The 15,599-nt window shown below is 52.1% G+C and overlaps 10 protein-coding genes across 10 annotated transcripts; 6 read left to right on the forward strand and 4 right to left on the reverse strand.

The window, feature by feature from the left end:
• Window position 1: 1 nt before the first annotated feature.
• Window positions 2-1,205, forward strand: BCR37DRAFT_23670 (30S ribosomal protein S8e). Its single transcript, XM_040866527.1, has one exon. It carries the CDS (start codon window positions 53-55, stop codon window positions 833-835), a length of 783 nt encoding a protein of 260 aa, XP_040725046.1. The 5' UTR covers window positions 2-52; the 3' UTR covers window positions 836-1,205.
• Window positions 603-2,337, forward strand: BCR37DRAFT_379812 (Metallo-dependent phosphatase-like protein). Its single transcript, XM_040869352.1, has one exon. The coding sequence runs from the start codon at window positions 884-886 to the stop codon at window positions 2,069-2,071; it is 1,188 nt and encodes a 395-aa protein (XP_040725047.1). The 5' UTR covers window positions 603-883; the 3' UTR covers window positions 2,072-2,337.
• Window positions 1,962-3,736, reverse strand: BCR37DRAFT_23554 (PX domain-containing protein). Its single transcript, XM_040866524.1, has one exon. The coding sequence runs from the start codon at window positions 3,482-3,484 to the stop codon at window positions 2,072-2,074; it is 1,413 nt and encodes a 470-aa protein (XP_040725048.1). The 5' UTR covers window positions 3,485-3,736; the 3' UTR covers window positions 1,962-2,071.
• Window positions 3,737-4,414: 678 nt separating this feature from the next.
• BCR37DRAFT_387412 (uncharacterized protein) lies at window positions 4,415-5,839 on the forward strand (the record flags this gene model as incomplete). The annotated part of the gene is made up of 1 exon (XM_040870532.1): window positions 4,415-5,839. One exon carries the CDS (start codon window positions 4,415-4,417, stop codon window positions 5,837-5,839), a length of 1,425 nt encoding a protein of 474 aa, XP_040725049.1.
• A 39-nt stretch (window positions 5,840-5,878) lies between these two features.
• On the reverse strand, window positions 5,879-6,397 carry BCR37DRAFT_332104 (programmed cell death protein 6-like protein; the record flags this gene model as incomplete). The annotated part of the gene is made up of 1 exon (XM_040867050.1): window positions 5,879-6,397. A coding segment is annotated over one exon (519 nt), but the record flags the coding sequence as incomplete, so codon positions are not given.
• A 530-nt stretch (window positions 6,398-6,927) lies between these two features.
• BCR37DRAFT_347431 (beta-lactamase-like protein) lies at window positions 6,928-8,169 on the reverse strand (the record flags this gene model as incomplete). Its single annotated transcript, XM_040867768.1, has 1 exon — window positions 6,928-8,169. The coding sequence occupies one exon, from the start codon at window positions 8,167-8,169 to the stop codon at window positions 6,928-6,930; it is 1,242 nt and encodes a 413-aa protein (XP_040725051.1).
• Window positions 8,170-8,323: 154 nt separating this feature from the next.
• BCR37DRAFT_23832 (uncharacterized protein) lies at window positions 8,324-10,448 on the forward strand. The gene has a single exon (XM_040866537.1). The coding sequence runs from the start codon at window positions 8,381-8,383 to the stop codon at window positions 10,298-10,300; it is 1,920 nt and encodes a 639-aa protein (XP_040725052.1). The 5' UTR covers window positions 8,324-8,380; the 3' UTR covers window positions 10,301-10,448.
• Window positions 10,449-10,552: 104 nt separating this feature from the next.
• On the forward strand, window positions 10,553-11,499 carry BCR37DRAFT_387415 (uncharacterized protein; the record flags this gene model as incomplete). Its single annotated transcript, XM_040870533.1, has 2 exons — window positions 10,553-11,376; window positions 11,421-11,499. The coding sequence occupies 2 exons, from the start codon at window positions 10,553-10,555 to the stop codon at window positions 11,497-11,499; spliced, it is 903 nt and encodes a 300-aa protein (XP_040725053.1).
• A 75-nt stretch (window positions 11,500-11,574) lies between these two features.
• On the reverse strand, window positions 11,575-13,580 carry BCR37DRAFT_379820 (WD40-repeat-containing domain protein). The gene has a single exon (XM_040869353.1). The coding sequence runs from the start codon at window positions 13,321-13,323 to the stop codon at window positions 11,797-11,799; it is 1,527 nt and encodes a 508-aa protein (XP_040725054.1). The 5' UTR covers window positions 13,324-13,580; the 3' UTR covers window positions 11,575-11,796.
• Window positions 13,581-13,885: 305 nt separating this feature from the next.
• Window positions 13,886-15,507, forward strand: BCR37DRAFT_358076 (Six-hairpin glycosidase-like protein). Its single transcript, XM_040868208.1, has 2 exons — window positions 13,886-14,416; window positions 14,455-15,507. The coding sequence occupies exons 1-2, from the start codon at window positions 13,961-13,963 to the stop codon at window positions 15,448-15,450; spliced, it is 1,452 nt and encodes a 483-aa protein (XP_040725055.1). The 5' UTR covers window positions 13,886-13,960; the 3' UTR covers window positions 15,451-15,507.
• Window positions 15,508-15,599: the final 92 nt, after the last annotated feature.

Consider the following 15,599-nt stretch of genomic DNA (forward strand, 5'->3'; position numbering starts at 1 on the left):
GCAGACTCAACTCTTTTTTCCTACACAAAGACCAAGACTTTATACGCCCAAGATGCCGCAGAATGAGTACATCGAAGAGCACCAGAAGCGCTATGGAAAGCGCCTCGATCACGAGGAAAAGAAGCGCAAGAAGCTCGCGCGTGAAGCACACAGCAAATCACAGTATGCGCAAAAAGTCACCGGCATCAAGGCCAAGATTCTCAACAAGAAGCGGGCGAATGAAAAGATTCAGCTCAAGAAGACGCTGCGGCAGCATGAAGAGCGGAATACAAAGCAAAAAGCAGCAGATGCTACACCGCAAGGTGCAGTGCCCGCCTACCTCTTGGATCGTGAAGGCGAAAAGAATGCCAAGATGCTCTCCAACATGGTGAAGCAAAAACGAAAGGAAAAGGCTGCCAAGTTTGCTGTGCCACTGCCAAAAGTACGCGGTGTTGCCGAGGATGAAATGTTCAAGGTCATCAAGACTGGAAGCAAGAATCAAAAAGCATGGAAGCGCATGTTGACCAAGGCGACGTTTGTGGGTGAGGGCTTCACGCGCACACCCGTCAAGTATGAGCGCTTCATTCGGCCGATGGCGCTGCGTCAGAAAAAGGCCAATGTGACACACCCCGAGTTGCGCGTCACCATGCAGTTCCCTATCCTCGGTGTCAAAAAGAACCCACAGAGTCCCATGTACACGCAACTGGGTGTCTTGACCAAGGGAACAGTCATTGAGGTGAATGTCTCGGAGCTCGGTATGGTGACGGCAGGAGGCAAGGTGGTCTGGGGTAAGTACGCCCAGGTGACCAATAACCCAGAGAATGACGGCTGCGTCAATGCGATTCTTCTTGTATAGCGTATATTTGTATAGTTTTGGCGACATCCTTCCTGCCCACTTCACTGCATGCGCATGCCTAGGCGGCGGCAAGCTGCCGTCCTCCTCAGTGTCCTTGCTCTCCTCCTACTGCTACGATCCTATGCGCCAGCTATACGCGCTGGCCTCGCCGTGCAAGCCTTCCACTTGCGCTACAAGCATCACCACGCTCTCTATGCGATTGGCTATGCTTCGCTCTTGAGCAAAGAACCACTCGTCCAAGTCATCGGACAAGACGCTTATGAAGTCGTCTTTGAGCTACGCCATGATCGCAGACCCTCACCAGTTGCTCTGCTACTCGGTGACGATGCCGTCGTCATGCCAGCCAGACTCGACGCTTCTCGAGATCACGACACGTTTGTCTATCGCGCGCTCGTCACACGAACACATGCTGCTGCATTCCACTATCGAGTCAAGGTCGGGGACTGGCTCTCAAAGACATATACCTGTGCGAGTTTTGGCGGAGAGACCAAGACCTGGCGTCTCGGTGTCGTGGGCGATAATCAATTCGCAGCAAGTCTTTTCGTGCGCTTACTACGACGTTTGCGCCGACACTCTATCGATGGCATGATTCATGTGGGTGATGCTGTTCAGACTGCTGCGTCTGCGCGTGCCTGGTCCACCGACTTTTTCATGCCAGTAGCATATGCCAGACTCACCAGTCTTGCATGGCTCATGGCGCGTGGCAACCATGATGCACCGAGCCCCTACTCGTCTGTCGCAACAGCCAAGTTGATCCTACCTGGCAATGTCTGCTTATTACTGCTAGACAGCAATACTGACCAGGAAAACTGGTTGCAAGAAGCACTCTCCACAAAACCATGCATGTCTGCGGCAAAACGCATCGTAGTCGTGCATATCCCGGCATTTGTCGAGTTTTGGGAACCAGAGGCATGGACGACAGGTGGCGAATCGCGATGGGGTCATATTGTCAAGGAACGGTATGTGGCATTGTTTGAAAAGTACGAGGTGGACTTGGTGCTTTCTGGGCATCAGCATAACTACCAGCGTGGCAAAGTCAAGGGCGTGACATACATCACGACAGGTGGCGGTGGTGGCACGTTGGATTATGAGCGCGTCGTGCCTGAACAAGCGTCCGTCATGAGCGTCACTGAACTAGAACACCACTACGGAACACTCGAGCTTTTGCCAGAAGGCGTCCTCTCATACACCATGCGAGGAATGGATGGTAAAATTCATGATAGAGTGTTTCTGTAATTATGCTTCTTGCCTCTTGCCAGCAGACTCCCACTCTTGGATGATACTCTTGTAGAAGTCCATATTGGCGCGTGCAAAGTCCCGCATGCTCGCCTTCATCTCGACGCCTTTTGTACTCTCGAAAATCTTGACCTCACGCACAACCTCCTCGTCAAATGCTTCACTCGTAAGACGCGCTGATTCAACTTCTGACTGTAATTCATGCACTTTTGTCTCCAGCTTGCGTAGCTTTTCCTTGCGAACAGCATCATGATTCAAACCACGCAAGTTCTCCACCTTGTGCTGGATAAAGTTTGTGTGCGGTTGACCACTCGCGAGCTGATCACGCTCGAGTGTTGTTTTGAGCTGATACTCCGTCAATGCTTCAAAATCAAGCTGTTTCTGATCGCGTAGTTTGAGGAGTTGCTTGAGTGTTGTATTGTATGATGCTTGATCACGTAGGGACGTCAAGTACGCCGCATCAGTATGCGCTCTGAGATCGCGAACATGCAGCGCCGTGCCACTCATTGCTTTTGCAAAAGCACGAAAGGCATCATCGAGCTCTGGCTCAATCTCTGCCAACTTGACAAAATGACCTGCCATTTCATCAAAATCCGCTTGCACATCCGTCTCGCGCCGTACCAATTTTCCTACCAGTTTCTCAATTGTTGCCAGATCCTTGCTTAGCTTATCTGAACGCTCGCGGACATCCGTAAAGCGTTTATCCGTCTTGGCAAGTTTCGAAAAGGCGCCCATGAGCGAGTCTGTTAGGCCGTCCATCATACCACTACTTGAAGCACCATCCATTGTACCGCGCCGTGTGTGATGCATTGTGCGCGTATACGCATGCCAGTCTGGCGACTCCAAGAACGTATGCAATTCCGTCGCTCGTTTGAGATTTGGGTGAAGGGTGCAACGATGCAAAAAGCGGTTGAGTGAGAAACAGCGTCGAGCAGTGAATTCGGCATCAAAGCGACCGCCTTTGAGGTAGGCGGATGCATGTTTGTCTGGAAGCGGGGGTACGACAGAGGCTGGATAATTATTGCTTAGCGCAGTGTGTAGCATGACGAAATCATTGTAGCGTCTCCGCACTCGAAACTCTGGCTTTTGGAAACCGGGAAAGGTGGAGGTGGTGGTGATGAGGTAGGAGACATAGGCGTCGCGCGTACCAGGCGCTTCGTGAATCGGGTCACTGACAATGCACGCAATTTTCGTCCGCTCATCTTGTTCACTCGTGGGTCGCATGGCAGGATGGGTGTTGAATAAGATTGGTGCTTCTTCAGCTGTGTACTGCGCCATCAGTGTATCGCTACCCGTTGCAGGTGGTGGAGAAGTGGATTGGACAGCAGCTCTCGTTTCGGCGGCGAGGGTTTGGACGTCGCTGTTGGCAGGTTCTGACCGATCCCATTGAACGGATTCGAGCACGTCCTCCATGATAGCAGCCTGGCTAGGTGGAGGTGTCGAGTGCTGGAGTGCAGCGTCGTCATGCCAAGGGAGTGTTCAGATGGGTGGCAGTACCTGGGTCAGGACAGTCAGTACTCCAGGGTTGCAGAGGACTGGCAGTGGGTCGTATTGCTTGTCTAGGCTGCTGCAATTTTAGTCAAGCTTGATCGAGGTCTTGAATGCAGAGCCTCTGTCTGGCTAGCAGTGTCAGTCCAATGGGCACTAAAGGCTCAGTTATTCAGCGTGCATCTTCCAACGTGAATAACCGACAGTCGCAGCAGCTTGACATCTTCTTCGAGATTTCCACCTCTAGGAAGACGATACTCAGCTGCATCGTCTAGTATACAACAGACACACCTGCTGCCCATCTGGTTGCGCTATCAGATTCCCGGACATCCTGCAATCCTGTAATCCGGATCTGATTTGATTAGAACTGGCGGGAGAAAAGAAAGAGACAGCAAGGATAGAAGGGGAGAGCGCCAGATGCTGCGTTGAATGGCGGACAGGGCCTCGGAGCAGCTCCAGTCCAAGGCATTAGGCGGCGATCTACAGCAAGAGAGACCGGCAAAGCGCACAAAGCTACAAGCACACAAGTGGAGGCCTCTCAACACACCAGCAACAGCCGCAGCACACTCACGACGCGCATCAGCGACAGATACCGCAAGGACACAGAGGCAACGTATTGGTACAAATACGCAGGCAGCAGCAGCATGCAGTCACGGTAAGCAAACCCTTGCACGCACCAAACTGACTCCAGACGTTGCAATCGAGGACCTTGCTCACCTTCAATGCGGACGGGAAATAGACAGTCACATAAAAGCGGCCGGTAGAACCAGGAGGCAGCATCGCCAAGCAAGCACTCAGACACTCTTACAGGCCCCCGTTGTCCCGAGTCAGAGCGAGGCAGCGTTCCCCCTGCATATGAGTCATGCGCTTCTGGCGGAAGAGACGGAAGCGCAAGGCAAGTCACAGCATGACTCACATCCACTCATCAAGTATCCAACAAAAAAACTTAAAAGACGCTGTATCGCTCCCTCACCCCTCATCCATACAACACTCCCAGGGCAGGCTTCTTCCTCCACATACAAACAGACACCGGATACACTACATCCATCATGTCTGCTTGAATCGAAGAACCCAGGCTACTTTCAACAACCCAAGTTTAAAAAATGGCATTCTTCTACGGAACAGGCTCAGGACACGTCGGGAATGATGTTGATTGATCCAGAAAGCGCCATCGACTACACCCAGATCTTTGCTCGCCCTACAGGTGCGTCTGCTTTGCAGCGCATAGGGTCGGCTGATCTGGGGTATGTCGACGAAAAGACAACGTACATGGATACACCCATGACAGAGGCTAGCTGGTTCACAGCACCTCAAGACTATGACTTCGATGCAAAGGATGGGCATTTCTCTGGCTCTGAAGCGAGCTCATTGCAGAGCTCACCGGATGCCCTCCAACAACCTCTCCCCTTCGAGTCGCTAGAACTCGAAGCGCCAGCATTGCGCGGGCCAGGGTTTGATGTGGACACAATGTTTGACTGGGACCAAGCAGACGCGTTGCTCGTGGATGGTCAACTACCAACCATGTCGACTTTGGCCTTTGAACGCGCCATGGCAGATCAATTCAGCTTGGCTGGCTCGACCATTTATGCAACAAGTCTGCAAGCAACGTCCATGCAGCATCAACTGCGACAGCAGCGAGAACAAGCCGATGTGCCACCACAAACGTTGAGTCCTGCACAGAGCACGCTCTCCTATTCTCGCGAAAGCAGCATTGCCGATGCGGAGGAGCCCGTCTATGAGGAACCCGGACAAAAGCTCAAAAAGACACGAGTGAGCAGCGACGAAGAGCCATTGACGCAATGCCACAATTGTGGTGTGACCAAGACGCCACTCTGGCGACGCACGCCGTGTAAGCGACACTCTCTCTGCAATGCGTGTGGGTTGTACCTCAAGCAGTATAATCACGATCGTCCCCTCAACCGCGTCCAACGCCAACTCACCACCAAAATTGAGGAAGGCACAACGCCGACTGTTTGTACCAACTGCAGTGGTACGCAAACGTCGCTTTGGAGGAAAGACGAGAATGGTGCGATTGTATGCAATGCATGTGGATTGTACAGCAAGTTGCATGGCAAGGCAAGGCCTGTTGGCATGCGCAAAGAAAAAGTGTCTCGACGCAAGCGATTTAGGAACTTGCCACCGAGCCCCACAACGGAAGCGGCAGCTGCTGCAGCGGCGGCTGTTGTTGCTGCTTCGTTGCGATTTGTGCAAGAGAAGGAAGACTCTGCATCGCCTCATAGTACAGTGTCGACAAGCACACAGCTTCCTGTTGCTGCTTGAGGTTGATACTACAATAATATTCATAAGCTGCATTCATGATCTGTTCTTGATGAGCACCCTTAAGAAATCCTCAAAGCCAATCGTAATAACTCCATCCTGATCGGTATCAAACGCTTTGAAAATGTCTGTATAGGAACGCAACGTGATACAGGCCTGAACAAACAAGTCAAATGTCATTTCCTTTGTCCGCTGCTTGCGATCACGCTCGTGATGTCTAAACAGGAATTGAGCAAACTCTATTGATAGACGATACCCAAACGCAGCAAGCGCATCGGAAAATTCGATAAATGAAATGGTTCCTGACGCATCCGTATCGAAGCGCGCAAAGAGCTGTTTCCATTCGAGTAGGTAGGCCCATAATTTTGCAAATTCAGCAAAGCTAATCGTGCCTGAGCGATCTTCATCAAACATGCGAACCATGAGTTGTACCGTCACGATATCAAATGGTGTAAAATTGCCATTAATCAAGGCACCAGATAGCTCTTTTGGTGAAATGGCACCACTGCCATCTGTATCCACCTGACAAAACAAATTCCACAGCACCTTGTCGTAGGGCGGTTCCCTGGTTGCTTCCGGGGCGATCCCAAAAGCTTGACCATGAAAGGTCGCTGGAGTCGCACGCGTATGCGGTTGAATGCCCACAATCGGTCCGCGTTGCTGTGAATGAGCCGTATAGTGTGATGCGCTACTCGTTGAACGGTGTGAAGCACCACCTAAACTCGCTTGTCGCATATCGTGTGCCAAACTTTCTGTTGACTGGCGTGGATCGTAACCTTGTGAGACGTGCCGCGGAGCAGGCGGCAGACTATTGGCAGAGGGTAGTCGAGCGCTTGTCGCACGAGGCTCGTAACGCGGATCGGGTCGTTGCTGTTGCGGTTGTATTTGAGCGGTAGATGAACGAGCTGGGCGCGCAGCTGGTTGTTGAGAGGATTGAAACTGTGAGGGTGTAGGAAACGCCGGCAGGTCGCTCCCTCGCGGCCTCGACATGTAGTCGTTGGGCTCGTCGGGTTGGCTGGTTGGTTGTAGGCACTTGACGTCAAAATTCGATTCACTCAGTCTAGCTCTAGTGCTCTACTCTACGGTAGTCTCTACCTCTTGCTTCTGCGAACAACGACATTCATCCAGTCGTATGCCGTCATCACCTCATCGCTGCCAAATGTATCGACTGCCCGCTGACGAATCGCATCCATAATGACCGCTGCCTCGGCATCAGCCATATCGCCCTTGTACCTGGATGAAAAATGGTTCATAATGAGCTGCTTTGCTCGAATCCGCTTTGCAAACGCACCTGCCAAATCAGGCGTTGAGTGTCCATGCGCTCTAGCTGTCGCTTGAACAGACGCAGCAGTATCTGAATCCTTGACTTCAGCGCCTGGCACACCAGGCAAGTACGCATTCGTTGCTTCGTGTATGAGTAAATCGGCATCCATGGCCAACGGAGTGATATTGCTTGGATCAAATGTATCGCCAAGAATAACAAGCTTCCGACCCTGCTGTCGAGGCGGTGGCTCCAACAATGTTCCATCTGGACAAGTGATGGATTCACCTTCCTTGATGCGCTGAAGCAGCGACATGGGTTGCGCCAGACCCCAATCTGCTTTAATGGCTGCTGCATTGCGTTGAATGGCTTGAATCATGGTTGAGGGGATGGACCCTGCAACGTCCTCTTCAACAAGGACAAAGCCGAGACATGGGCAGCTGTGTTTAATAGGCGCTGCATGGACGCAGACGTGTGGATGTGGCGATTGTAGTATATCATGAAACAATATGGTTCCTTGTGTTTGAGAAGCATACAGAGTCTTGCCAACTGCCTCACACGAATGCTTATCCTTCTCGTGTTGCTCAGCTGACAAGATGGGCGATTCTCCGGGCAAGAGCAATTCATGTACGCACCACAATCCACTCGTCATGGTATACGTATACCGTAATGCATTCCTGAGGTATGCACGAAGTCCACGAGGTCCATAAATCTCCAAGGCGACACGCGCTGGAGCGTTTGCATCAATCTCTGCCTCTTGTGCTTGTGCAAGAGAAGCAACGAGTGGCGGTAAGCCAAACACATGATCTCCGTGCATATGGGTAATGAAGATTCGCTGAACATGACCAGGCTTCAGAGAAGACTTGTAGAGTTGAAGTTGTACACCTTCTCCTGCATCGAATAGCCAAATTTCGCCTGCCATACGAACGGCGAGGGATGAATGAGCACGGGTCGCACTCGGTACAGCAGAGGCTGTTCCAAGGAACGTGACATCGATTGCATCGATTTGTTTGGTCTTGCTGCTGAATGACGGTGTCAGCTTCTTTTGTGCATGTTGTGCATGTGTGTGCATCAATAGCCGTGATGAGCAAGTAGCAAGAGCCCAACCTCTAGCGGTCTTGCACTGTGCCAAGAACAGTGCGAGATTCAGCTTCCGAGAACTACTAGCAAGCAGACACAGCCTGGTTGAGTCTTGGCGGCATGTCGCAGTTGTGTCGAGTATTTCAGCGTCACCTCCACACTTGGTCTGCACACTACTACACAAGTCATCATCCAGCATCAGCATGAGCATCTCCATTGGTACAGACGTGCAGCATGCCTACGAGCAAATCAAAGCAGGTGATCTCCTCTGGGCAGTCTTTGGCTACGAAGGCCAACAATCCCTCAAAGTCCAAGCAACGAGCAGCACCGACTATGACGAATTTCCCGATGAATTCAGTGACGGACGGCTCCAGTATGCCTTCCTCAAAGTCACCGAACCCAATAGTCAATTACCCAAGTTTGTCCTTGTGGGTTGGTGTGGTGATGGCGCTCCGAGGAAAGGGATCTTCCAACAGCACTTTGCCTCTGTCGCGGGTCAACTCACTGGTTACCATGTTCAAGTAACGGCACGCTCCAGTGATGATGTGGCAATGGCAGAGATTGAGAAGAAGGTGGCAGACGCATCCGGTGCAAAGTATACCGTCAGCCAAGCATCCTCCGTCTTTGGACCAACAAGCTCGAAAAAGACAAACTCACTCGTGAATCAGCTCAAGCAGCAGAATAGCAGTGCTCCGCTTGTTTCTGCGAGAAAGCCAATGGCGCAAACGGCACCTAGGCTGCCACCTGGTGCGCCAGCCAGCGCAAAACCAACTGTGAGGACTGCATCGACGAGAAAAGTGGCAGATTGGGATTCTGAGCAAAAAGCAGAACCAGTCAAGCTGCCAGGCATAGGAGCCGCAACAACTACAGACACAGCAGATGCACCCGTCAAGTCGAGTTACCAACCGATTGGCCGACCTGATATTGCCGCCTTGCGTGCTCAAGGATCCGGTGATCAAGAAGCGCCGTCTCGAGGCAGTACGGGAACGACCTATCGTCCTGCAGAGGTACCGAAAACAGGCGCTTTGGCAGATCGCATGTCTGCTTTTACAAACAACGAAACAAGCTCTACGGCGCCACCTACAACAACGCGACCACGGCAATCGTCTAATCCGCTAGCTAGTCGATTCGGTCAACCTTCCTTTGGCACAAAACCTGCACTCCCTGGACAACAAACAACTGGGTCCAAGGCACTCGGTGGTTTGAGTAAGAATTTTGGTGCAGAAGATGGCAAAACGCCTGCGCAACTTTGGCAAGAGCGGAAAGCACGGGAACGTGGTGAATCGATTCCAGAACCTGTGCAGAGAGAAGCACCTGTGAAGGCTGCACAGTATGGGCAAGAGGAGGAAGAAGAACGTGGTGTGGGTGCATTGAAGGAGAAGTTTGCCGCTGTTGCAGTGGCACCAACACCGCCACCTGCTGCTGTGGCAAGAAGTGTACCGCCTGTTCGTGCGGCTTCCCCTGAACAAGAGGAAGCGGAAGAAGAGGAGGTTGCAGTACCCCCGCCACCACCTATGAACACACGACCTTCAGGAGCTCGTGAGGCTGAACCAGAGCCTGAGCCAGAGACTGAAGAGGAAGTTGAAGAAGAAGCGGAAGCAGAAGCAAGTGCTCCAACGCAATCCACTTTCAAAGACCAGCTTGCCGCCAAGATTGGTGGTGGCCCCGTGGCGCCAGCAGCAGCAGCGTCGTCTGCGCCCGCCAAGCAAGCGAGTGGTAAACCACAAGCGCGTGTGTTGTATGACTATGAAGCTGCTGAGGAGGGAGAAGTCTCGCTTGCTGAAGGAGCGTTGGTGACTGAAATTGATCAGATTGACGAAGGTTGGTGGTCTGGCACGAATGATGTGGGTGAGCAAGGCTTGTTCCCTGCCAATTACGTGGAGCTTGTGGAGGGTGACGTTGAGGCACAGGCTGCTCCTGCGAGCAAGACTGGTGCTGGGTCAGAGAAGGGTCAGTGTGCTGTTGCCGAGTATGGCTACGAGGTGGGCGAGGAAGGGGAGATTGGATTTGAGGAGGGAGAGGAGATTACCCACATCGAGCAGGTGGATGAGGGCTGGTGGGAGGGCCGCAATGCTGCTGGTGAGAAGGGCCTGTTCCCGAGTTCATATGTGCGGCTGAAGTAGCTGTTGCCCGTAGTAGACTCAGTAGAGTGCAGCAGACACTGCGCAGGAACCAGACAACCACACCACACAACACACACAGCAAGCTTCGGCTGTTCCTGACCAGATATAGACAATGAGTAAGTGAGCCCATCGCACCTCATACGCCCATGGCGCATTGCCCGTACGGTGTATGCGACGCGCCTCTAGGCCTGCCAAGTATCAGGAAGCACACAGACTGACGCGACACTCTTCTAGGTACGCCTGCCAGCCAGAATGAAGCAGCTAAGACGGTCTTTCGCCGCAGCAAGCAAGGCTGTCTCAACTGCAAGTTCCGCAAAGTCAAATGGTATCCACTCATCTGCAATGACCCATACTAACAAGCGCAGTGACGAATTGAAACCTATATGCGGGTCTTGCTCACGCATGCATCTTAGCTGTGGAGGATGGTCAACGACCCTCAGCAAGAGTGAGTATGCAAAGCAAAAGACAGCCTTCCTCGAACTTCTTAAAGCCGGGTGTGCGCATCGCGATGCACGACCACCCACTATCAGACGCAAACGGAAAGCAGCAGTCATGGAGCAAGGTGAGGCATCGGGTCAACAGCAACAAGGATTGCTGGCTGGTCAAGAAAACGGATCTGCCTTGGTGCCGTCGCAGAACTTGACTATGATGGATGATATGCTGGCCAGTACGCCTCGTCACCCCTTGCATGACTCGTCGCAGCAAGGCGACAGGCTGGGTCTACCGAATCTACTCGACACAACAACACCAGCATTCCCAAGAACGGCGCAAGTTGTTGCAGACTTCCAGTCACGCCTCGATGCTGCACTCGCAATTCAAGGCCAACAAACACAATCTGCCTCAACGCTCGGCACGCAAACTCAGCCAGCGCATGATGATCCAGCCACTACGAATCTATTCGAGATGGATCCACGCACTGCAGCGACTCTACAAATGGCACAACAGCAAGCAGCCATTGCGCAAGCACAAGCGACTTTGTCGTATAGTGATCCTGCTACTGCTTCATCGACGCCGCTGGATGCACAAGGTGCAGTGTTGGCGACAAGTCGTGATCAAGTGCCCTATGTACCGAGCATGTTGGCCATTGACTCGCTTTTGACGCATGGGCAACAACAATCAGCACCCTCTCCCTATCCAATGGTGCATGGTGGACAGTCGCAAGGAAATGGACAAGGTTCCAAAGCACGCATGCCTCCTAAAATTCAAAAACAGCGAGCGCAACGGGGTGTGAAGGTAGCGCAAGCTGCAGCAGCGGTGGCTGCATCTCTCAAAGCACAGGAAGAGCAAGTACGGTTACAGCATGCGCAGCGACAGGGGCTGGTCATGTCTGCGCAGGATACGATATCGCAGCGTGGTGATTTGATGGTAGAAGCGGCTCGAGGGGTCGGTCTGCAACAGCCTGTGGCGGAGCCTCTCTTACACATGTCTGAACAGCGCGAGAGCCGGCATTGAGTCATGCAGTGACAGCATATGGCATCCTTACGTCTATTTAGAAGTCATTGCATCCTTTCAATCAGCGTTGTGAGGGTCGACCATTCCTCTTGAGTGGCTGGACCACCTAGCTCACCGATATCCAGGACGTTCAAGATGCCGTCCAACCCACCAACTGCAATCCGCCTCCCATGCTCCATCTCCCATGCAAGTCTATTCAGCGCCCTTGCAGGCTCACCTGGACCCAATCCCGGCGTTATACGACTCACGGGTACTTCTGAACCTTGACATAGATCCCAAATCTGCAGTTCACCAGCACCATCAACTTGTGCAAAGACTCCCGGTCGATGCGGTGACCAATGCACATCATAGACGGGTTGTGTATTGGGAAATTCCATGATGGGTGATACCACAATCATGGGTACGTCGTCTGTTGCGCCATAGGGATGTTGTGACGACACAGCAATTGTCCCGACCGCACGCGTCGTGGGTGTTGTATTCCATAGCTTCACACTCCAATCCAGCGAACTTGTCAGAACCCACCCAGCTAGACCACCAGCTTGACTCTGCTGTGCTGGTTGCGCCGCTGCTGGATGTGGATCGAGATTTGTGATGGACGCTAGATGTCCACGATACACGATACGTGGATCGACACCCGCTTTTGCATCTGCTCGATCTTGTCGATGAACACGCACAAGATGACCTTCTTCAGTGGACATCAAGAAGCGTGTTGAGTCTGTTGCATCCACTGCAATGCCCGTCGGCGCAATGTCGTCGAGTTTCGCAGGCGGTAGGTTGCGTAGTTGTAGAAAGTCTTGTGGCTTTGCAAGGACATCAGGGGACCAGGAACAGACTGTGCCATCTGCTGCGATACTCACAAGACTGTGTGCATGTCTGGTTCCAACGAGTTGCATGGCTGTGACTGGATGACTGTGCCCACGTCCAGCAGTTTGAGGTGATTTGAGGATCGGTAGACCGGGTGTTCTCGTATCCCAAATAAGGACTTGACCAGAATAAGCACCACCAAAGATGAGCTGTGGATGAAATGGTGAAAATTGCGCAATGCGAATCTCTGAACCAGCCGTCAAGGTGAACACTGGCTCATCAGGCTTCAACAAACTAAACACTTGAACCAGACCATCTGATTCGCTCGGAGCCAATGGGTTGCGACTATACGCCGCCAAGACGAGTTCAGGGAATTTCGGTGAAAAGTGGATATAAGTAATGCTGCGATGCGCAGAGTGTGAGTTTTTCAGCTGAGCAACCAGTCGTACTTGTGCATCCTGCCCGTTCGTATCAAGATCAGTATCGTCCGCTGTATACCGCTGTATCATGCTCCCGGTGCTCAACTCAGCAGGCGGTGGAGGAGGTGGTGGTTCTTGCTCAAGCCGGCGCTGCCGCTCTTCCTCTTCGTTCGCGAGTAACTCTGCACGAATCTCTTCTCGTAGCTGTGCAATGAGTGCTTCTTGTGCAGCGAGCGTTGCTTGGGCTGCAGCCGCATCCGCTGCGGCAACATCACGCGCAGAGTCGTCCTCATCCGTATCCTCTTCAAGTTCTGCATCATCCGATGTCTGTGTCGCTTTTGTATACATCACCGTCTCGCGTTTCGCAGAGAATGCACCGTTTGTAGGTGTATGCTGAATGCCTACCACCGCAACCGATGCAGTGGCAGATGATTCCGCTATCGCCGCTTCTTTGAGAGGTGTGACAGGCAATTCACTTGGTAGAGATGCAGGCGCGCCATTGCTAGCAGACGCAGCGGTACTTGGCCGAGAACTGCGTCTTGAGTGTGCGTCGCCAACGAGTGCATTGACTAATTCATCAATCTGTTTTCGTTCCTGCGCGCGAGTCTATGCATCAGTGCTGCCTCTTTGCAGTTGGCGGCGGTAACTTACCTCTGCAGAAGGCGGCGAAGTGGTGCGAACGGGGAGTGAAGTGGTAGCCGCTTGACGATCGATCCGTTGTTGTCGTAGTAACTCTAGTTTTGCCTTTTTCGCGGCAATCTCTTGTTTGCGCTTGTCTGCCTGGTCCATTGGCAGAGCAGGAGGAAGTAGGCTAGCGCATGAGACTGGAGCTGGTGTATGGTTGTTGCGCGTGTTGGCTGAATGAAGTCAATGGATGTCGCGTCTGTTTCATCTGAAGGCAAATGGCAACCTCCATCCATTACCAACTACTACTACTCCTACTCTAGCTACTGAAGACTGCGGAGAGAAACTTTGATCCTGCACAATGAAGGTCCAGCTCAGATCCTGCTGCTTTGCTCTGCTGAGCACTCGCTCAATTCTGACAAGTACTGCTCAGCTACTCAAGCATACACACCCACAAACACCCTTTTTCAGGGACCTCGTCAGTAGTAGTACACCACAAGACTTGCCCTTCACACAATGGCTCACTGCACAAAAGAATGTTTCCTTGGCAGGACTCTTTCGCAACATCTATGGTGTCGACTCGCCCTATCCTGGTGTCGTCATTGCAGCGCCACAAGACGGTGCAAACTACTATTATCAATGGACTCGAGATGCAGCGATTGTGATGAAGCCTGTAGTCAAGCTGTTTGCGGGCGGTAGGAAAGATCTAGAGTCCTTGATTAGGGCATTCATTGCGAATACTGCAAAATTGCAAAAAGTACCAAACCTCAGTGATGGACTGACTGAAGGTGTGAGTCGTGGACTTGGCGAGCCAAAGGTAAGCTCTCAAGCAGGAGAAGAAACACTAACGACCAGTTCTACGTCAATGGCACAGCATTTAATGAAGACTGGGGTCGTCCACAGCATGATGGTCCAGCGTTACGTGCTCTTGTCATCATGGAAGCACTGCGTCACTTTAAGGATACAGCATACGTGTCCGAGACACTTCAAAATATAGTCAAGCCAGATGTGGAGTACGTTTCACGTACTTGGCAGGACGACAAAGGCTTTGATCTTTGGGAAGAACAGCAAGGGTTGCACTTTTTCACTAACATGGTGCAATCTCGGTGTCTGCGAGAGGCTGTGGAAGTCTTTTGGCAGGCTGGTGATACGGGTGCTTCAGAGTGGTATCGAATGCGGCATCAAGAACTCGCAGTACAGATTGAAGCGTTTTGGGATTACACAAACGAAGGTACCTTCAAGTCGCACATGTCGCTAAAGAGGAGTGGCAAAAAGACGGGTGTGGACTGCGGCAACCTATTAGGTGTGCTGCATGGTGCTGGTGGAACAGCACCGCTGTATCGTCCGTCTAGTGCTAAAACATTGGCATCCTTGGTATCGCTGGTGAAATCCATGCAGTCGCTATACCCACTCAACAAGAAGTTGAATGGTGTTGCTATTGGTCGTTACCCGTCTGATACCTATGACGGACATTCGACACATTCACTGGGGAATCCTTGGTTCCTGTGCACGTCGACAGTTGCAGAAGTCCTGTACCGTGCCATGCGGGAGATTGCGGCCGTCAAGCAATTTCAGGTGAATGAGATTAATGTCTATTTCGCACAAATGGTGGACAGCAAGCTGAAATCAGGGCAGACTCTGAAAGACACAGAGCTGACGGACTTTCTAGACAAGATGCATCGATTTGCAGATTCGTTCTTGGAAGTGGAGCAGCAGTTTGTGACCAAGTCCCTGGGCATGTCGGAGCAGTTTCACCGCGAGGATGGCAAGCAGATGGGTGCGCGTGATTTGACGTGGAGCTATGCTGCATTTTGGAGTGCGGTGGAGGCGAGGGAGGGTGTGAGCATATGACCGCTGTAAGTACAAGTCAGTATAAGTCACGTAAGTATAAGTACAAGTAAGTCAAAGTAAGTATATGTATGCCGTGCCCCTTAATTCTGGCTGCACGTGTTGGGCAACCAAGGGGGAAAAGACCAAAACACACAAGACGAACAAGCAGC

Source organism: Protomyces lactucae-debilis, assembly GCF_002105105.1.
Source record: "Protomyces lactucae-debilis strain 12-1054 chromosome Unknown BCR37scaffold_10, whole genome shotgun sequence".
Classification (NCBI taxonomy): domain Eukaryota; kingdom Fungi; phylum Ascomycota; class Taphrinomycetes; order Taphrinales; family Protomycetaceae; genus Protomyces; species Protomyces lactucae-debilis.